General features: G+C 41.0%; 1 protein-coding gene across 8 annotated transcripts; it reads left to right on the top strand.

Moving 5' to 3' along the window:
* Window positions 1-18: 18 nt before the first annotated feature.
* Window positions 19-21,416, top strand: LOC135581537 (uncharacterized). 8 transcript variants are annotated; one of them, XR_010491714.1, is made up of 16 exons: window positions 20-1,402; window positions 2,093-2,222; window positions 2,339-2,540; window positions 2,838-2,924; window positions 3,008-3,070; window positions 3,156-3,242; window positions 4,978-5,049; window positions 5,160-5,215; window positions 6,188-6,273; window positions 7,209-7,299; window positions 7,380-7,537; window positions 7,607-7,698; window positions 10,097-10,177; window positions 10,795-10,868; window positions 11,308-11,581; window positions 20,990-21,125. XR_010491714.1 is itself a non-coding variant. In XM_065128210.1 (15 exons), the coding sequence occupies exons 1-15, from the start codon at window positions 844-846 to the stop codon at window positions 21,063-21,065; spliced, it is 1,914 nt and encodes a 637-aa protein (XP_064984282.1). In that variant the 5' UTR covers window positions 20-843; the 3' UTR covers window positions 21,066-21,416. The 8 variants fall into 8 exon arrangements, 5 of the variants coding, with proteins under 5 accessions (XP_064984296.1, XP_064984282.1, XP_064984268.1 ...); XM_065128210.1 differs by lacking the exon at window positions 11,308-11,581 and having other exon boundaries at window positions 20,990-21,416; XM_065128216.1 differs by lacking the exon at window positions 11,308-11,581 and having other exon boundaries at window positions 22-1,402; window positions 3,011-3,070; window positions 20,990-21,416.
* The last annotated feature ends 1,368 nt before the right edge of the window (window positions 21,417-22,784 follow it).

Raw genomic sequence — 22,784 nt, 5'->3', positions numbered from 1 at the left:
CGACGCTCAAGCCAACGTCCGCATACTGTTCTCCGTACGTCACCCTCCCTTAGCACGAGGATCCCTGCGGAACTCGATGCGAATTGGTGATGACCCGGACGCGCACGCAGCCACCCCCACCCCCCACTTCTTTGTGGATGCGAAACGAGCTTCGAGTGAGCGAAGCGAGAGAGAGAAAGCGGATGGAGCTTATCAGAGGAAAGCCGCATCGCGGGTGAAGTTTTCTACTACTGGCGCTGCACCTCTAGCAGCAGAGGAGGTGCACATCTCGCCGAGTGCGCCAACGATCTGCTCTCGCAACCTCGACTTTCTTCCGTTTTCTTTCGATTCACCGCTCGATCGTTTAGGGTCTCCTCAACTCCGCTGGCGAGATCAAACTCTTTGCTTTATTCTTTTCTTTTCTTTTTCCTCTCCTCGAGCAAGGGTTTTCGATTCGATGGATGAGATTTAGTGCAAAGACAGAATTTTAATTTCCTGTATTTTGATTTTGTTTCCTAAGATCAGATACTGGTTACGGTTCTTGATCTGTTCTTCCCTGCTCTTCTTTTCAAGAATAGCCACCGATGTTGGAGGCAGTTCTGTCCACGGAGAACACAAGTGGCGAAGTCACTAATATTTTCTAGGATGTTTATTGTAGCAATGCAGTCGGGTTTTGTTCTGGACTTGAAACCATTCCGTGTGACAAATGGATGAAAGTGGCTTTGTTGATTATATAGCTAGGGTTTCTATTCCGATATACCCATATGCTGCAAGAAAAAAAGAGGGTCTTGCTGGATGTAGGTAGATTTGTTATGTAGGCAAATCTCTTGGAATGAATTCTGGTAACCAGAAAGGTGTTTGGACATGAATTCTACGATCGACGAGATCACCCTCCTTCGGCAATCCCAGGCCCGGTCCACGAGCCATCGTATGGTCGTGAGAGGGATCGGGGAAGAAATCGACTTGGAGATAGGCCCTGGGGATGATGACCCTTCCTTCTCCAGCACCACCCTTGTTGGCGTGCCCACACAGGAATCTTCTGCTCCCCAGGAGCAAGAAGATCACAAGCAGCTTCTTTTGGCCTCTCAAGTTCCCAGTCAGGGTCAGCAGCAGCTAGTGAAGGTGCCGCAGGGAAAGAGAAAGAAGAAGGTAGTGAAGAAGTGGAGGGAGGAGTGGGCAGATACCTACAAGTGGGCTTATGTAGATGTACATGAGGGCACGACAAGGATTTTTTGCTCGGTTTGCAGAGAGTATGGAAGGAAGCACAGGAGGAACCCGTATGGAAATGAGGGAAGTAGAAATATGCAAATGAGTGCACTGGAAGAGCATAACAACAGCTTGCTACATAAGGAGGCTCTTCGGCTCCAGATGGCATCTAAGGATAAGGGTCTCCCGGTCATTGAGAAATCTGTTTATGTTAAAGGTTAGTATGTCGTTTACCACATGTCACTTTTTCTTATCATCATTGATTCTCCAATGCCCCTTCAGCCATTTGTTGTCTAAATTGGTATTGATATCATTATTTGATATTTTTTGCTGGGCAGTGCTACGGTCTAGATTCTTGAGGCAATGGACTTACTTTGTGTTTTCGTCTTAAGAAAAAAAAAATCATGCTTGGAAAAGTTCCTGAAATGTCAGATCACCTGTTCTTACCATCGACATCTTCATATCTCTCTGCTATCACGTATAGTTCTGGAATATCATTCTAGTTGTTCTTTGAACTTAAAACTCTTAGATATCACACTTCAACAAAGGATGTTTACTAGAATGTTCCAAATCTCTCTATGAATCTTCATAGTTGATAATGTGTTGGGTTCTTGGACATAGGTGCTTAAAATCTATGTTGGTCAACATTATTAATGCTATGTCATAAGTGTGTGGAACTTAGGTCACAAACTCTGGAAGTAATGCTAAGGATATTTTCAATTGTGAGTAATTTTCTGGTTGGACCATTTTTTTTGTTATTCAATAGATAAAATTATAAGCTTTTAATGATTAAGTCTAGGATCTATCTAAGATCTAATGTTTTTTCTTTGATCTTATCCGCCTGAATCTTCATTATTTGTTGTACTAAATGTGGGTTTGTTGCTTGCAAATGTTTCTTGGAACATAGCATTAATGTCGAAATCTGCTAGTTCGGTTCTTGAGTCAGTTTTGAGAAGGGATCCTCATGAAGTTGAGTTTATACAGTCTGTACAAGAGGTGGTTCATTCTTTAGAACCTGTGTTGGTGAAAAACTCTCAGTAAGTGTCATCTTTGAACATTCACAAGTATGTTTCTATGTACATGAGATAACTAGATTTTCAATGACACCTTTTAACCAATGTTATTTATTGTAAGCATTGAATTCTGTTGTCAGGTATGTTCACATCCTGGAACGGTTATTAGAACCCGAACGAGCACTCATATTTCGAGTGCCTTGGGTTGATGACAGGGGAGAGACCCATGTTAACCGAGGCTTCCGAGTGCAGTTTAGCCAGGCGCTGGGTCCGTGTAGGGGTGGCCTTCGTTTTCATCCCTCAATGAACTTAAGTATTGCAAAATTTCTAGGTTTTGAACAGGTAAGGACTTCTTTAGCAGCTTTTCTTTTTACATGCAGTCATGCACATATGCTGCCTGATTCTGTTATTGGATGGTGCTGCTCTTACTTTTCTAATCTTAATTAATATTATTATGCATAGTAGATATTGCTTTCTAAGTGTTTTCCCTGATTGGTGTTTTCTTGAGGTCATTATAATAATAGCAGAGTTGATGTTCATATTGTCTGTTGGAAAACATGCTTCACTAATTAAGAATCTTGGTTGATTTCTGATGAGTATATTCTGACATTACCAACTATTGACTCTTTTTTTGTGCAGACCTTAAGGAATGCTTTATCTCCATTTAAGCTTGGAGGTGCTGGGGGAGGAAGTGATTTTGATCCAATGGGAAAAAGTGAAACTGAGGTAACTCTTACGTTGAGTTCTGTTATGCATTCATGTCTTGTTTACATTTTACATTATCTTTACAAGTATATGACACATTCTAGCAGATCATGCGATTTTGTCAGAGCTTTATGGATGAACTATATAAATATTTGGGTCCTGATGAGGTAGTTGAAGCATAATTATAATTCAAGTGTCATCAGTCAAACAAACTGGACATGTAAGTCATGTTTGTTTACAATGTTTATGTAGGATCTTCCTTCAGAAGATATGGGTGTTGGCCCGAGGGAAATGGGCTACCTCTTTGGGCAGTATAGACGCCTTGCTGGTCATTTCCAGGTACATTTTGCCTTTGCAGAATGAATCATTAAGCAATAAAACTTTTTATGTAGGTATTCTTCTTTGATAACCTTCAAAATGCATTTACTCTACCAACATGCTTGTAATGTCTCTGTTTATTACCATTTTGGGTTAATAGGTGCTTATTAATGTGAAAAAGTGGATATCCTTGTAATAAGTTCTAGATGTGCTTTGATGTAACGATTCTTTAGTTATTGTCTAACACAACTGAGATTCTCCTAATCATGCTTCGTGTGCAATTACTTGTTTTCACCAGTACTTATTACAAGAGAGCCTGAATTGTGTATATCCTCTTCATATGATTGATTTTCAAGTTCTACACCAGTACTTATTACAAGAGAGTCTGAATTGTGTATGTCTTCTTCATATGATTGATTTTCAAGTTCTACCTTTTTTATCAGTTGTTTAACTAGAAAGCTATAACTAATATGATCATTTTATAATTTTATAAAAAGAAATCAATCAGAAAGGGCACGCATGACAATGACTGTCATTTACTAATGAGAAATGTGCAACTTTAAATCTCTTACCTATAAAGTTTTAGCTTGATTTGAAAATTTGTTGATTTTTCTACAATGACAAACTTGAAGTCATTGTTTACATTGTCATTTATATTTAACTTCTCTGTTGTTAAAAAAATATAAAAAAAAAACTACTTTAGTTTTTCATAATTGGCCCACTATCCAATCATAAGCAATTAGGATTAAAGTCTTTGGTATTGTTGTTTGAGGATTTGGTTAGTCAGCCTGTTTTAGTTTGAATTAAGGGCCCTAAACGGGCTTTTGCCATTTTTCAACTCTGCTATATACTATACTAGTAGTCTAGTACATGCCCATATGAGCTTGACCTTGTTAAACACTCAAATAAATGAATCATTTATTACAAGTATAATCATCATGTATTCCAACATCATTACTGAATGTAGATCGTGTTACTGCTTTTCTTGTGTATTCTGTCTCTTTGTAGTTCAGTCTATAACTTGTGGTAGCTTTGTTTCTATATTGTTTTAAAAAATAATATAATTTATGAGAAAACTCGTCAAGACTTGGACCAAGTTTTCAGGAATTCAGTTAATCGTTGGATTAGGTAATTTTGTGATAAACATAATGTTTATTTATAATAGCTAACCTTATAACATATTGTTAGGCAATACAAAAATCATATGCACAGTGAGGTCATTCACATATACGTGCTTGTGGATGCTCAAAACTACATGATTCTGAAAAATGAACAACTCTGAGTGCCATTTGTTCTAGTCACACCAGTCAAGCAGTTTACAAGGAATGCATCAACAGTTTAACAAGCATGATAATATGAAGCTAAGAAACTAACTAAATCAAACATTGTATGTTGCATATGCCAATTTTAATTTTGGTTGTAGTTCAGTATCCAGACTTGGGATATACCTTGATGAATTGGATGAATCCTGGGAGTTCTTCCATGTTTTGGATAATGCAAATGTGCAACTTAAGCACAGAGAAAGTATAACAATTTTACTGTTGTAATATGTCCAACATAAGAAGATTCTCACGGAAGCCATTTATATTGAACTTATAATGCCTGGTGCTTAATATGTACTTTCTGTACATTTTAGGATTATTGAGCATATAAGTGCATTTAAATAAAAGATAAAATCCATGAAATTTTCCTGTTATTTGTTGTCCTTCTGTTTATAGATGTCTTCTCTCTGGATTTCATGGTTATGCTCATGCAGGGAAGTTTTACAGGACCAAGGATATTCTGGTCTGGTTCCACTCTTCGTACTGAAGCTACTGGCTATGGACTGGTGCCTTACATTATAATAAATTTTGGACTTTTCTTTTTATAATTTTTATGCTTCTTGAATAATTTATTATGTGCTTTTTGCATTCTGATGTTAGCTTTTCGTTACTGCAGGTTTTCTTTGCACGTCTTGTTCTGGCGGACATGAACAAGGAACTCAAAGGATTAAGGTTTTTGGAATTCCAAAGCCTCATATAGAACTAAGAGAAGCAATTATTAATAACATAGTTATGTAAATTTGTGAAATATAGGTTTGACCAAAGTTCTTAATTTTGAGTACCGGAACCATACTGACTTTACCCATATCCGTACCAGTCCAAACTGTACAGAGATACCTTGTCAGTTTATTGGTACATACTGAGTTTCAAAAAATTCTGAAAAATAAAAGTTACCGTACAGACTATACACTGGGTGCATTACCCAGCTTACCCTGGTCTATATGTTGGTAGGCTATTGGACCGGTAAATATCGCCTATACTTGAACCGTACCAGGTGGTATTGCAAACCTTGGGTTTGACCACAGGATGCCTTGATAACACACCCACTGCAATTGACTCGCCAGCCTCTGAATTGAAGGCTGTAACTTTCTGTGCTCTCTTACTGTATTTTGCTCGCTTGCCTGCCATGAGTATTAGTTAAGAGTTGTATGATATGCAATTGAGCTTTTGCAAAACTTCAGTGTTTATTTTTCACTTTTGTGCTTCTAAGCAAAATTTTGAAACTAGAACCAAGGATTTAAACCTTCATATCGGTACCTGTACTGATTGCTGCTTGGACCGGTTATGCACATCAGTGTGGGAGGTATACCAGCTGGCTTAGATGATAATAATCACAAAAAGAGAACCAAAACAGGACAAAAGTAAAAAAGGTAGTTAAAGCAGATAGGGATGGTCTGGGAGGATGCAACTCTAGCCACCCCTTGGTTGAGGTAGTTCGTGGTTAAATTAAAAGGGAACCCATTTTTATGAAGACTGCGCAGCATGAACAGTGCTGCCAAAACTGGAAATCCTTTAATAAACTCTGAACAGTCTGTCTTTTAACTTATAAATTTTCCCTCCACACTCGCCAAACACTTCTATCTATTTTTAGCTTTTATACGCCCAAATTGAATTGCTAATAATATCTTATCTTTTCGATTTCAGATGTGTAATAAGTGGTGCTGGGAAGATAGCAATGCATGTCTTGGAGAAGCTTTTTTCCTGTGGTGCTATCCCTATTACTATTTCAGGTATCTTTTTAATTTTATTTAGATGATGGGAAAATTTAACTTCTGTGTCGATGATCACTTGCTTGCCCTTAAATGGATAAACCTTTTTTTGTTAGTTTACAATACAATACCATTTCACTTGTATTTGGATTCGGAAAATAAGTTTTTGAACTGGTTGATTATATACTAAATAGCCCATGGATCCTGTTTCAAGTATTGCAGTTTGATATTTGTTTTTTATGATCTGTTGTTTATTTCTGGTGTTGGGAATCTATAGTGATACTTATCTAACAAATGTTTGCATAGTATTAGCTCACTGTCAATTTATCTATTGTTTTTGTTGCCTTCATATAAAAGCCATTACGTGTTTGCTTCTTATCTGTTCACACCAAGTGAGTGTCAAGGACTTCACTTTCTGATTGTCTATTGTTATTTTCTTATCATGGTTTGCTAAACACCTCTTATTATCACTAGTATTGAAAGTTAGAGATTCTTGCTTGAGTATGGCTATAGGGAGAATATGTGACACTAAATGTCAATTTTGATGTTCTAGGATGTAACATATTGGTCAAGTTAGTTAAACTGCAACTTGAGGTTTGTTGTTGCAGGGTAGAGGCCTTTTCAGATTCTTGAGCTCTCTATTCTAGCAACTTACGTAAACAGATGGCGAAACCCTCATATTCCAGCAGTCCAGATATGATTTTCAGGAAATTCTATGCTCATTAAGCTTATGAAAGGGCTAGGTTGTATTGACATTCATGGTTTGACAATCATCCGCCACAAATTTGTTTCTCCTAGTATAAAGAGTTCATTGCAAATTAGTTATATGATGCCTATGTAGTTGTTTGTGAAAAGTCATAATACAAATGAAAATTGTTTTACGAAACCTATTTATTTTTCTATGGAATGGTCATCTTTATACTTCATATGTTATGTAACACTTTGTGCTTTAGCAGATTCCAAGGGCTATTTACTAGATGAGGATGGATTTGATTATGTGAAATTATCATTCCTTCGGGACATTAAGGTTCAACAAAAGAGTCTGAGGTGCTGATTTGTTATTCCAATAATGTCTCATTATGGTTCTACGGCAATATATATATATTCATAAATGTGTTATTTGGCAGAGACTACTTGAAATCAAATCCAAGGGCTAAATACTTTGAAGGTGCAAAACCTTGGAGTGAACAATGTGATATAGCCTTTCCTTGTGCTTCTCAAAATGAAATAGACCAACCTGATGCTGTTGCTTTAATTAATTCTGGCTGCCAAATACTTATAGAAGGTGTGCAACCTATATACTACAGGGATCTTACTTGTCCTTTGATATAAAAAATTCTCTATCAACAAGCAGGTTCGACTATGCCCTGTACTCCTCAAGCATTTGATGTTCTAAGAAAAGCTAACATACTGGTTGCTCCAGCAAAGACTGCTAGTGCTGGAGGGGTAATTTACTCTTTTACATGTTTGATTTAGGCCCACTGACTGAGTATCTTTAATTTTGGAGAAAATGTGTATTATTATGTACATATGTGCTTCTAAAATATGTAGCAATTCTGATTAAAATGCTGTTTCCTTTATGCTTTTAATAAAAATATAGATTGTCATCTTATGTTGTCGATCTTATACTTTTTGTGTGGCAAGAGAGCCTATATTGGTCCTTGCTTCAGTTGGTTCTCATCGCTCTTGCTTTTTCTGTTTTCTTGAGTTTGATGTGTTCCTATACATCTCCCAGTCTCAAAATTTCCTGTTCATTTTTATTACTACTGAGATGCCTTTTTCCCTATGGGAGTATTTATCTTATTGAGCTTATTTTTTTCCATATCATTGGCCCATCAGGTCTTGATGGCTGAAAGCAGACTAATTCTTTCAGAATATGGTTTGGTTCATCTGCAAATTACCTCAATAGTTGTAGACTGAAGTGATCATATGACCATTTAAAGCTAATTTCACTTGGATCACTTCATGTAAATAGCTGAATTCGTCTACCATGGGCTGTATTTAGACCTACCGATCTACCTGTAACCAAGATTCAAAGTTTTAGATTCTACACCCATATTAGTTCTTTGATGGACTGGTACATATTTGGTTTGTATCAGCATACAGGCACATGGTATGCTGGTCTGTGGTGTGGTACCAAAGAGGGTGGGGGTGTATTGAGGAGGAAGAATGGAAGGAGAAGCAAGGTTTGCAATTTCGAATAATACTGTCCGATACGGGCGGTACGTACTGGTTCACCAACTGATCGGTACACGGACTGCTCGTTACCGGACGAAACGATATATATATATATATATATATATATATATATATATATATATATATATATATATATATATATATATATATATATATATATATATATATATATATATATATATATAAACGAGGCGACGTCGCCCCGCGTGGGAGAAGGAAAAGGCGACGTTGCCTTTTTCGGCGATGTTGCCGAGGCGACGCGACGTTGCCTTTTATAAAAATATGATATATATAAATATTAATATATTTATATATAAATATATTTATATTTATATAAATATATTTTCGACGACGTTGCCCTGCATGGGAGAAGGAAAAGGCGACGTCATCGAGGTGATATGATGTCGCCTTTTATAAAAAATATATATATATAAATATATATAATCTTTTATATATAAATATATATTTATTAATATATATATATATATATATATATATATATATATATATATATATATATATGAGGCGACGTCGCCGAATTATATATACATATATATATATACCGAGCGGTATACCGAACGGTATACCGCTCGATATACAATATCGTACCGTACCGAGCGAACATCGAAACTTCGGTACGGTACGATATTGCATACCTTGAGGAGAAGTATCCCAATTGGATGGGCGGTGTTGTGAGGAGAAAAACAAGGCTGCAGATGACCCTAAGACCTGCTACCCCTCCAAAAAATAAGGGTGGTCCACATTTTATTTCACAGCTGGGCCAGTAAATATTGCTTGGTATATACTGGAGGAGAAAGAGGAGGATGAGGATGAGCAGATGTGGAGGAGGAGGTGGAGGGGAGGAGGAGAAGAGGAGGAAGAAGGAAAGGATGAGATGGAGAAGTCTTGGGAGACTGGTCGGGCAGTGGTGTGTGGAGAAAAATCCAAGGCTGCAGATGCATTTAACCGTGAGACCAGCTGCCTCTAAAACCAAAAATGGACTAGACATGCTATTGCCAGCCTACAATTAACATGAGTGCTGCATGTGATACCACACACTTCGACCTAAGACTTGGTAAATATATTATCCATGGATCATATGAATTGTAATTTTTTTTATTACATTATTTATTTTGTCAAAACTTTTATCACTTCATGGAAGGTGCAAAAATCCTCCATAGTAGTCTGTCACAGAAAATATTTTGGCATTTCTTGCAACTAAATTGTATCTAGGTCCTGCACTCTCGGCTGCAACCTGTTGTGTAATTCCATGTGCCACATACTTAATAGTTAATACAGCATCTTTTGTTGAATATTGTTATATTTTACCTACTCATCTTAGTAAAATCTTGAAGTTTGCAATTTTTGTACAAAAAGAAAACCTTTATCATGATAGGACTTGGGTATCATGTTATCTTATCTGTGTATACTATTATATCTTGTATCTCCAACTTCTAACTGTGTAAGCATATATTGTATGTGCGCTTAGTGATAATTAATGTACACCTGTAGCATGTATCTTCTTTTTTATGCATATATTTGTGGAGGGAGTGTGTTTATGTCTTAGTACATGTATATATATGGCTTGGCTGTTCAAGTCTTTACTTTAAAAAGTTACTCCCCTGTTATGTTTTCTTTGTAACAGGTTGCAGTTGGGGAACTTGAACTTAGCCATGAGTGCAACTTGATGCAATGGTCACCCGAGGACTTCGAGGCTAAACTACAGGTATCTTCACTCTTTCTCATATTTTAATGTTTGTCCTTCCATAGCAATTATTTGCTAGACGTTGTCCAGAATACAGTTAGCAAAATTTCCATGCAATACAATTTAGTCTCCTGTGCGGCTGCCTTTGGGCTAACAGATTGCACCTGTAACTTTGTGAGAAACAAATATTTTTGTGATAGTTTATGTGGATGACAATCATAATGGATCTTGTAATACTCATACAGTACCTTCGGATCAATCTCATCAGTTTTGAAGTTTTCTTATCTTTTCTTAATGGAGATTCAAACATGTCCCTACAACCTCTATTTTCTCAAAGCTGATCAAATAAATATTGCAAAATTTTATGCTTGTTCTTTATATTCATATTCATGACAGGTAACTCTCTTATAAAGATGATAGACAGAGGTCTTACTTGAGTTCACCTTTCTTGTGATGTTTTGAACAATCCATCCTAAGAAGCAAACCTGGTGGTGCTTTAAGCTCTTAAACAATCATCAAAACAAACAAACAGGCCTTGTGGATTTTTTATATTCTGACAAAAACATGCTGTATTGAGATTGTCATTTTAACCATATACTCCTCCTATTTACTTATTTCTCATTGGTTATTGGTAATAGGAGATGATGAAGCAGATACATGAGAAGTCCCTGAAAGCTGCAAGTGAATATGGTTGTATGAAGGATAGTCCGGAGTAAGTGTTGCTGAAGCAATCTATGTATCTCTATCTTTTAATTAATCGTATTTTTAATTTTACTTCCTTCAGTAATTCAATATAGGGCCACCAATCCATTGACCGCTCTTAAGGTGCCATTGGCAAGGGTGTACACGGGCTAGGTTGTTGTTAGGACTTTAACTTGGAGAGTCCTAATTGAGAGGGACATTCACGTAAAACCTTCTTAAGCCGACCCCTATTAAAGAGATGAAGAGGCCGACTAGGGTTAGGAGGTTGTTTCTTAGAAAAGAATTAGGAGTTGTAAATGAATAGGAGTCTTGAGTAGGAGTCCTATTAGGAGTTGGTTAGAAGTAGGAGTCTTGAGTAGGAGTCTTATTAGGAATTAGGGTTTAGAAGCCCTATAAATAGTCATGTATTCCTCCTCTTTTCATAAGCAATAGATGAATCTTTTCTGCAGCATTTGAGCAGCAACTTGGAGGGAGGAACCCCTATAGAGTTCCAAGGAGGCCGATTCCCTAAAGAGATCAACCCCAAGTGTAGAATCTACAAGGGTTCTAACACCTGGTATCAGAGCAGCGTTCTTGGCATCTCGCTGCCCTTCCACAGCCATCCATCAACCTTCCACAACCGTCCAAAGCAATTCCCACAATTGCTTAAAAGATCATCGTCGAATTCCGCCATCATCTCCACCACAGCGGATCATCCTTTGATCTCCCCGTGAATTGCAACAGGTTCTGGTTTCCTACCTTACTGCTACTGTAATTTAGTTATCTTATTCAAAAAAAAAAAAAAAAATTATTCCTATATTGCTGCATAAACTTTTCGTCACAAAGTTTTCATCTCTACGACGAAAGATACATTGCAGAATTCCAGCCGCATAGCACCATCTGTTTGATCTTGCTACTGTACTTTTTCTATCCAAATTTCTACGAAATTTTTATGACATCTTTGACACTTCCTAACAGTGGATTTCCCTTTGGTTTCATCGAAAAATTCTCAATATAAACTACTGATCTTTTATGTCCAATCTGCTACACTTGAAAATCTATACTGTAGAAAATTTCAGCCGCATATTGTTGCCTTAACCCATCTATTTGCAATCTTTTTTAAATGAAATTTCTTATACATTTCATAGATCATCTTGGCTTCCATCTAAGATTGATCTATTGAGAAATTCATCTCTAAAAACGATTTTGTATTGCTGCAAATTTTCGTCGTAAACCACTGAAATTTTTCGACGAGAATTCTGCTATCGCAACTTGCACCAATTTCCTTGTTGTTATACTGCCGAAATTCTCTTGATTAAATTAGACATCCTTGCTGTCATATAAACTGTGATTTTGCTATCAATTCCCTCCTCAATTCTTTCAAGTTTTTGGTAGAAATTACATCGAGAAACCATTGTTTCTTCGACGACAATTCTACTCTTACCGGATAGCACATACTTGCTGCAACTTCCACTGATTTCTATCAAACCTTTGCTGCCATCTACCACAGATCCAAAACTTTCATCCATAGCCCTAAAACTCCACTAAACCACACCCTCAAACTGCACCCAAAACAGCCACAAAACAAGCCTAAATCGTAGCCTACATCCACCGATCCACCAACCCTTTCGACCATCACTTCTCTCAACCTATACATGCCTTTAACCTGACAACAAAAGAGAGATCTTAACATCTTAGATTTGGAGGCATATACTATGGCATCTAAGGAGGCAATCAATGCTAAATTCGAAGCCTTGGAGGCGCGAATGGAGGATAAGATTCAGACGCTCTTTACCGAACTTAGATTGGGCCAACCACTAAGCCCGAAAAAATCATATCATGGAGAGAGCTTTGCCCAATCGCACCAGGCCCGAAGAGATGAGTTCCAAGGGAGGGGAGGCTCTATGACTGACCCCAACTATCCATGCATGAGAGTGGACTTCCCTAGATAGGAAGAAGGAGACCCGATTGGTTGGATCTCGCTCGCGGAGCGATATTTTCAGTACCACAAAACTGCAGATGCATTATGGTGAAAATTGCAGCTATACATCTTGAAGGGGATGCTATACAGTGGTTTGACTGGTTTGAACATACTTATGGAGTCATTTCATGGCAACAATTCAAAGAAGGACTGCTGATCCGCTTCAGACCAACCGATTACGAGAATATTGACGGACAACTAGCAAAGATCCGACAAACTTCCACCATTCAGGAGTACCAAACCAGGTTTGAAAGGTTATCTAATCAAACTCATGATTGGTCTTAAAAACAGCTATTGAGGACCTTCATTGAGGGCTTGAAGCCGGAGATCCGAGGAGAAGTTAAAGCGCGACAACCATATACGCTTATGGCAGCCATCTCTTTTGCACGACATCAAGAGGAGCAATTGAACCATGAAGCTCGGAGGACTAGGGTCACTCCTCAACCAGTAATATTGAAGCCCTCAGCCCCCCCTACTGTCGACCAAGTCCCTACACCAAAGAGGTTAACAAGAGAAGAGCTTCGGGAGCGATATGCGAAGGGGTTATGTTGGCATTGCGACGAGCCATGGAGCCGTGAGCATCGCTGTAGTAAAGGGAGATTTCTTATGATTGAACCAGTAGAAGAAGAGGTCATTGAACATCCAGAAGAGAGCCTTGAACATAAAGAAGAAGATGCAGAAGAAGAGCCACAACCGACCGAAGTTACGGTACATGCACTAGCCGGTTACTCAAACCCGCAAACGATGAAAGTTGGAGGCCTTCTCAAACAACAACCGATCACTGTTCTCATCGACACGGGCAGTACTAATAACTTCTTAAACAGTAAGGTTGCTGTCCAGATGAACTTACCTATTGAGAATTGCAGCAGGTTTATCGTTAAGGTCGCCAACGGACTGTCACAGACAAACTTCTAAACAAGATGTTTGATGTAATGCTTATGTATGTCCGTGTCTTTTGGCATGTTCATGCCTTGTACAGCATGTAGAGGGGCGGCCGAAGGCATAATAGTCCCATTTTAGTTGGGTTGGTGGCCTCTTTAGGCTTGTAAATAAAGGTTGTGTCATGTGGACACATGCGAGAGATTTTCGGTCTATAATGGACCATTTTACCCTTTGTTGTGCAACTGTTCAGAGCTTGTAAAGTTTGTTTGTAATTTGCATTGTCTATGAAGTGTTTTTCGGAGATGTTTGCTTGTGGATCCCGATTGAGGCGTTCTCTCTAACCCGTTCTCTCTTTTGTTGGTCCTAAGGGACAATTGGAGGCTTCGGGGAGGCTGACCTTTGCGGACGGACACGCAAGGGTGCCGTACGACTTAGGCAAAACCAACTAAGTCCGTGACAGATGGTATCAGAGCGGGACAAGCACTCATAAAAACACTTAGCATGCAAACGTGGGGGACCTAGCGGGGTTGCGTTGAGGGCAGTCAGCACACGCGCGACCGTTTGGGGGAAAACAGGCATGGAGATATAGGGAAAAGGAGTCGCTCGTGGGAGCGGGCATCTGACATTAGCATTCAGAGGAATGGCTAACCCTTCGCGCAAGAGGCACCACGAGAAGAGGCAAGCTTGGAAGAATTTGGAGCGCACAAAGGTTGGGATGGCTGAGTTTGAGCTGCGGCTCAACATTGACAACTATACTTGATGGTGCTCAAGGCAAGCGAGGCGCTTGGTAAAGGATGAGACCATGCAAGGTGTAATGAGTTGCTCAACGACCAAAAGAGTTATGCAAAGCTCACAGAGGTGAGGGGAATTGCTAACTCGAAGAATTTGGTACTCATGCATGGGCTTGTATGCAGACGATGGAATGTTCGTGGCCATCCCAAGGCGACCGAAACTCAGCGTCATGGAGCATTGAAACTTTCTCTTCGGCATGTGAAGGATACGTCCGTAGGAGGCTGAAGTGTGCAACGAGTTCAGCATGTTGCTAGGCCTTGAGTGGTGCAGCGGGGGTTGTATTGACGTGGAGTCGCAATATAGCAAGTGCGTTTGCAGGAGGCAGAACAATGCACAGTTTGTTCAGCAGATCGGAGTAGTCCAAGGGGATGGTGGTCTCCGAAACGAAGAGAGATATTGCTCCAATGGGACAGTTATCCAGGAGGGATAAATCCCGGCTCTCCAGAGGGAGAATCATGTGCGACGGACCGCACATGTTGAGGTGGAGTACCTCAACAAACAACAACTCCACGAAGCTCGATGGACTGAGCAAGCGGCGAGGAGTCATCGCATGATCTCGCTTGAGAGAATGCATTGATGGATGCATTGTGAGATCAAGTGGGGGAGCGACCCAAAGCAACATAAATGAAGGCACACTTGGAGTCGATATGGAGATCGGACTCAAGGGAGGGCTGACCCGTGGAATGGTGGGCGCGAGAGCCACCATCGACTCAATGCAAAAACGAGGAGCGGAACAACTTGGGTGTAACTTGGCGAAGTACCCAAGCCGCATGAAGGGAGCCAGCATAGAAGTTGGAACATGGAGCAGAGGCACAGTGCTTTCCTTAGACAGAGGTCAAGGACATGAACTCTTGCAGAGGCAAGAGTAGGATCATGTTGTTCCATGGGTCCTTCATTCTGACGGAGCGGACTCATCTTGCATGGTGCCGAAGACGAAGGGAACTTCTGGGCACATGCACCTTATCTCGGAGAAGCATTTGATGGAGGAACTAAGGCGACTCAATTTGCGGAGGCGAAATTGGGTTCAGAAGGCCTTAGCACGGGGCAAGAGGACGCAGAGGCGGGTACTCTTGAAGAATATGCCACAGTGTTGCCATCAAGGAAGTGGTGCGCAGCGGAGATTGTGTTGGTAGGGGTAGAGGCCCAGGATCCAGACAATGGTGCACAAATTATAGTGAAGTCGGTGGACTTCGGGAGCTACTAGGCGACGGATTGTCCTAGAGCGGTGCTTCATCTAGGTGTGACCCAAGAGTGGGTGGATGAAGGTCGATTGCCAAAGGAGCGAACGAAATCGAAGGTGGAAGAGACCCTGCGATGTATTGACAGAGGCCACACATGGAGGGTTCACAATTCGAGTTTATTCCACAAGGATCAGAATGCAATGGAGATGTCACCAGGAGGCGACATGGTGCAGCGGATCGTGGTGGAACAGTTCGTGGCAATGCGATACACACGACATAGTCCTGGGAGGGACTAGATCATATGGAGGTATGATCGGGAGCTATTGGAAGCTCCACTTCGGTGAACAACACGACGGCAAGAAGGGCTATGGATTCAAGGAGTGAAGGCCATGGTACCGCAGAGGCGGGTCTTCCGGGCGTGCATCGAATTTTGCATCGGATGAAAACCTTGGTCATCAGCATATGGGGGCTGTGTTCCACTAAGGGAAAAGTTTGAATGCAAGTACCAGTGAGTTCCATGGGAGGGACTTGATCATGCAGAGGTATGATCGAAGCAACTGGAGAGTTGGACTGCTCCAGAGCTCATATTCGCTTAAGGGAGCCCGGCAAGTCAGAGGACAAGGTTGAGTAAGCGAACGTTGCTACCAAGGAAGCTAAGGAGAACAGAATTGGTGCAAACCCTACAATGTGATGGCAGAGGCCATGCATGGGAGTTGCAGTCTGTCTTTCCATCGACCAAACGAATTGCTTGGAGAACACAAAGGTGTTGAAGCAGGGGGTCGAAAGGGGCGAGGAAGCGACGACGAGTCCAGAGGGACTTAGCTACCCAAAAATCAAGCATCAGTTAGAATGGAGGTGGACTCGGAGGAGTGCCACAGAGGCATATCTACTGATTGCGAAGAAAAGGGATGCAGATGCGAGGCGACGGATAGTAGTGCCATGGGCATGACAGCGCCATGGTACCGCAGAGGCGGGACTTCCGTGAAAGTCATTGATCCCTTGCTCTCATGGAGGGAGAGCGCTTGGTCGTGAAAGGGGCCGAGGAGGTGGAGCATGCAGAGGCAATCTCTAAGTACCGAGATAAGGCTGAAGGGCAGAGGCCTAGGAACTTCGTAAGACCGGTGTCAATGAGCTTCTCATCAAGATAGCCGAAAGTGAAGGACTTCGGGTCATGCAAGAGTGCATAACCAAGGAACGAAGCAGGCAGTACGCGGTGCTGTACCTTTGCTACTCAGAGGAGTAGGCGGCAGGGTTGATGGAGAAGACGGTACAATCCCAGAGGCGACCAAACCTATGAGAGAATTACTCCAAGTTGGGGTGAAAAACTTCCTGCATTCCAGAAGTTCGATAGCATTGAGAAGGTGAATCACAGTAGCTAACTCAACGCAAGGAGTGCAAACACTTCAAGTGCTTCAGAAGTGTGAGCAAAGAGCAGGCGAAGGCCAGTAACCAGCTCGATGCATGGAGTACAACCTCGAGGAGGCGGGCGAAGTCAAATAACCTTTGCCTTCTCAACTCTTAAGAGAATGGGCGAAACCGAGTACCCCAATTCTCTTATCTATCCAGCAGAGGAGCTCTGCATATGTTCAAAGACAATTCGAAGAGAATGGAAGACAATAGTTGTCAAATCCTCACCAACGATGATCAGTGCTATGAGAGTAGATTGTCCGCTTCATTTCCCAACGAAATGCCAATCGAAAGCGGAAGTGATGCGAACCTACTTGCATGTGACAACTAAGTGAAAGAAGAGTCAATGAGCAAATTTTGTGGAGGAAGGACCCAAAACTTCAGAATTTTACGAGACGATGCTCGTTAAAGCTCCAACAAGCATCCACCCAGTTCAAGTAGCATGAGGAATTTGAGAGACTGGCGCAGTAAGGATGGTCTTTTCCTTCATCTGGGGGATCCGCAGGAATCAACAATGATCAACACAACTTAGCCAACCCCACACCAGAGTTAGAGTCATTGGTGAGTTGAAGCAGCATGGCGGATCAAAGGTTCGATTACTCAAAAACAGCAGCGGAGAGCAGCTAGGAGCCAAGAGGCGCATTGTAGTTGGAGCAGAAGATTGAAGACTTAGCAAAGGCGAGGAGTTGTAGCGTCGACAAAGGCTTCAACGAGGACGTCGAAGGAATAAGTGGGGGAGAATGTCATGGACAAACTTCTAAACAAGATGTTTGATGTAATGCTTATGTATGTCCGTGTCTTTTGGCATGTTCATGCCTTGTACAGCATGTAGAGGGGCGACCGAAGGCATAATAGTCCCATTTTAGTTGGGTTGGTGCCCTCTTTAGGCTTGTAAATAAAGGTTGTGTCATGTGGACACGTGCGAGAGATTTTCGGTCTATAATGGACCATTTTACCCTTTGTTGTGCAACTGTTCAGAGCTTGTAAAGTCTGTTTGTAATTTGCATTGTTTATGAAGTGTTTTTCGGAGATGTTTGCTTGTGGATCTCGATTGAGGCGTTCTCTCTAACCCGTTCTCTCTTTTGTTGGTCCTAAGGGACAATTGGAGGCTTCGGGGAGGCTGACCTTTGCGGACGAATACGCAAGGGTGCCGCACGACTTAGGCAAAACCAGCTAAGTCCGTGACAGGACGGATTTTGAAGTGTGATCGTAGGTGCCCGCAGGTGAAACTGTTGCTGCAGGACCAAGAGATAATTGCAGATTTCTTCCTCCTTGATGATCATGAGGCCATGCACATAATTGAATTGTTGATGACATTAGGTGATGTTTCCTGGAATTTTATGAAACTAATTATGAAATTTTATAGTAAGGGGAAACGGGTGATACTGCACAGGAAATGTGGGGGCGACGTAACAACGATTTGCACACAACAAATGGAGAAGATTTTGCATAAAGTATGCAGCGACTTTTTGGTACAACTTATGCAACAAACTAAGGGAGAGCCAACAGAATTTGAAGATCCAAATCTACTTCCTTTGCTTGTTGAATTTTCAGATATATTTGATGAACCGCGCAACCTACCTCTTACTCGTCGGTATAATCATTATATAACAATTCTTCCAGGCAAATATCCAGCAAATACTCAGCCATATCAGTATCCACATCTCCAGAAGGATGAAATAGAAAGGATTGTAAAAGAGATGCTCAAAACAGGAGTTATTCGGCCAAGTTGCAACCCCTACTCTTCACTGGTGCTCCTCGTACGAAAGAAGGACGGAACATGGCGATTGTGTATTGATTATCGAGCTCTCAATGGCATAACCGTCAAGGACAAATATCCTATTCTAATAGTAGACGAATTGCTAGATGAAAGGGAGCACAAATCTTCACAAAGCTGGACCTTTGATCCGGGTATCATCAAATACGAGTGTGCGAAGAAGACATACCGAAAATCACCTTTTGAACACACAATAACCACTACGAATTTTTGCTTTCTTCAACAGAAGGTGGAATATCTTGGGCATATCATATCAGAGGAAGGTATAGCAGTGGACCCCTCCAAAATAGAAGCAATGCAGAACTGGGCGACCCCGAGGAACATAAAATTGCTGCATGGATTTCTGGGTTTAACAGGCTACTACCGCAAGTTCATGAAAAACTATGGAAAGATCAGTGCACCACTTACTTCCTTACTGAAAAAAGATGTCTTCCAATGGTCGGACAGAGCCTTCGCTGCCTTCAACAAACTTAAGGTAGCCATGACGACGACGCCGAGGCTAGCATTACCATATTTCAACCGACCATTCATTATTGAGGTCGACGCATTTGGAGTCAAAATTGGAGTCATTCTCATGCAAGATGGTCGACCACTCGCATATACTAGCAAGGCATTGTCTCCCTCCCATCAAAATATGTCAACATATGATAAGGAGATGCTCGTCATTGTGCACGCAGCAACGAGATGGAGACCCTACTTGATCGGTCGACAATTTCAAATTAAAGCCGACCATAAAAGCCTCAAGTACTTTTTGGAGCAAAAGATATCATCCCTTGAGCAGCAAAAATGGGTAACAAAACTTCTTGGATTTGATTATGAAATAACTTATAAAAAGTGGAAAGGGAATGTTGTTGCAGATGCGCTTTCGCAGCTACCTGAGCAAGCTGAATTTTCGGTCGTTTCACTTCCGACCACCGACTTCCTTGAGGATATTAAGATGGAATGACAGGAAGATTCGGAGACCAGTAAGATAAAAAAAAAAAAATTAGAGGAAGCACCAAGCTCCGTGGCTCATTACAATCGGGACTCAAAAGAATTATGCTATAAGGGATGCATTGTGCTTGTGACAAATTCTACTTGCATATCCAAAAGCAGATTTTGGACAAAGTTATTCCATATGCAGGGTACTAAATTGAAAAGGAGTACGACATATCACCCACAAACCAACAACTAGACGGAAGTTTTAAATAGGTGCTTGGAGACAGCCCAAAGCCACCCACCAAATATGACTACCCAAGAAGAACTCCAGACCCAGCCAAGTGTCATTATTGATCGACGGATCGTGACTCGACAACGACGACCCACTAATGAAGTGCTAATACAATGGGCGAACCTACCAATAGAAGATGTCACTTGGGAGAACTATGACGACTTGAAGATCAAATTCCCAGAATTCATGAATCATCAGCCTCGAGGACAAGGCTGATTTGAAGAAGGCGGGTCTGTTAGGACTCTAGCTTGGAGAGTCCTAATTGAGAGGGACATTCATGTAAAACCTACCTAAGTCGACCCCTATTAAAGAGATGAAGAGGCCGACTAGGGTTAGGAGGTTGTTTCTTAGAGAAGAATTAGGAGTTGTAAAGGAATAGGAGTCTTGAGTAGGAGTCCTATTAGGAGTTGGTTAGAAGTAGGAGTCTTGAGTAGGAGTCCTATTAGGAATTAGGGTTTAGAAGCCCTATAAATAGTCATGTATTCCTCATCTTTTCATAAGCAATAGATGAATCTTTTATGCAGTCTTTGAGCAGCAACTTGGAGGGAGGAACCCCTATAGAGTTCCAAGGAGGCCGATCTCCTAAAGAGATCAATCCCAAGTTTAGAATCTGCAAGGGTTCTAACAGTTGTTTCTGTTTCAAACCAAACCTATCTAGATCAGCTTTCTGAATCATGGAACTGAAACAACATTATGTAACAATGACTACAAAATCAGCAGACCATTTCCTAATTATTTCAGATTGAATGCTGGGATTCTTTCTCCTTATTGATCCTGTTGAATAAAATGTTACTTGTCATATTAAGGGCCATTGAATTCCTTTTTTGTTATTTCTAACAAAGTCCTTTGAAGTCTCTTTCTACGTGTGTTATTTATCTCTGCTACTGTTATGCACAGATTCTCTCTTTTGGTTTTGTTGCAGAGCCTTGGTGCATGGTGGAAACATCTGCGCTTTCCTGAATCTTGCTCACGCTCTGATAGATCAAGGATGCGTGTGAATCAAGGTTCAAGGGTTAAACAACCATCGTTGTACAGGGAGTATATGGCTACGAAGATGCAGCCTCATGTATATATAGCATGTAAAAAACACGGATCAGCCTTCCATCCTTGATATGTATATGTGGCATTCCACATGGCATGCAAGCTTTCCTTTCTCTTCTAATGAAATGTAAATGTTGAAAGTAGTGGCTTAGCTTGCTAGTCTGTACAATAGATAGCTGTGAGGAAAGGTCAAATGTAGTAATGTTCTGTATGCTTGGTCACCATTTGGAAGTCTGTGAAGCTATTCTGGTCATAAAGTGGATTGTGTGTTACCATTCTTTCAATTGCAACTGACATATTCTAGTCAAGCTGTGACACTGGATTTGTTCTTTTCTTTGACTGTTTCACCGGTGTGTCTTCCTTGGATTCTGAGCACTTGTAATCTTTGAACTGACCCTTCCCAACCTGAGAAAGATGGACCGATCCGTCAAGTCGAATGTGACTCCTCTTTTAGATGGAAGCTGCTGTTTCTGGCTTCTCGACATGGAAGAACGAGACGGAATCCGTGATCAAGAGATGCACATTCCTGTGCCTTCCACCTAACGTCAAAGGAGTAATAACATATGAATGAGTTCAATGAGGAATATGGATCTTTTGGAGACAAACCAGAGTTCCTCGACTACTAATGTACAATCTGCAAGATGTCTTCTGGTTCGGTAGCTCTTTATCTGCAACTTGGTTGCTGCAGCATCAAGCTGGCTCAATGGCCTGGGCGAAGTCAGTCATATAGAACTCGATCCTAGAGGTTTAGCTCTGACATCCCTTCATGGAGTATCGAGGACATGGACGCTGCAACACGAAGGCAATCTACAAAGGAAGGAATGGTCTGGGGCAAGATTCAACGCTGTAGAAACACTACATATATCTCAGTGTTGTTGATGGTCAAAAAGATGGCTCCATGTCTCCGCACGCAATACTTCAAATGTCGATCTCAAAACCAGCTTCCTACTACACCATAATCAGAACAATGACAGATTCTAATTCCGAGCGGCATGTGCGGCACAAAAACCAGGAGAAAGAGTGAGAAGAAGAAGAATAATAATAATTTATCACATGTAACTTCAAGAAAGAAAGCAAGTAGCAAAAGGAAAGGCAAAGAGGACGACGTTAACTTCTCAGGGAAGGGAAAAAGATGTAATGTTCATCACGACCAACCTATTCTCTCTCTCTCTCTCTCTCTCTCTCTCTCTATAGATATATATATATAAGAGAGAGAGAGAGAGAGAGAGAGAGAGAGAGAGAGTGTGTGTGTGTGTGTGTGTGTTGAGTCCTTGCAGTCTACGCCAGGATATATATGTGGATAAAATAACAGCAGAGATGGGCAAAATAGGCTGAAGGGGTTACTGTTACCAGTCTTATACTCGGAGGAAAACGGAAACAGCAGTAGCAGGTGTGACCTTGACTGCAGCAAAGCCAGTGTGGTCAACGGTGGTTGCTGTGCAGTATCTGTGGGAAAGTATTCGGGGAGGAGAAATCAAAGAAAGCAAAATCGTCCCGTGACGCGACCTTTCCAACTTCGCCTTTGAAAGGTCCAAATTGGTGGGAGAGATGATGTATTTCGATAGAAGAGGATCAGAGAGAGAGAGAGAAGAGCCGACTCTGCAAGTCTCTCTGCCATTTGTTCCTTGTGTGGTTTACAGTGACCTGCAATTACTCAACCTAGCAGCGCAGAACGA

This window comes from Musa acuminata, chromosome BXJ1-3, assembly GCF_036884655.1.
Source record: "Musa acuminata AAA Group cultivar baxijiao chromosome BXJ1-3, Cavendish_Baxijiao_AAA, whole genome shotgun sequence".
Classification (NCBI taxonomy): Eukaryota; Viridiplantae; Streptophyta; class Magnoliopsida; order Zingiberales; family Musaceae; genus Musa; species Musa acuminata.
This window is presented reverse-complemented; position numbering and strand designations above follow the sequence as displayed.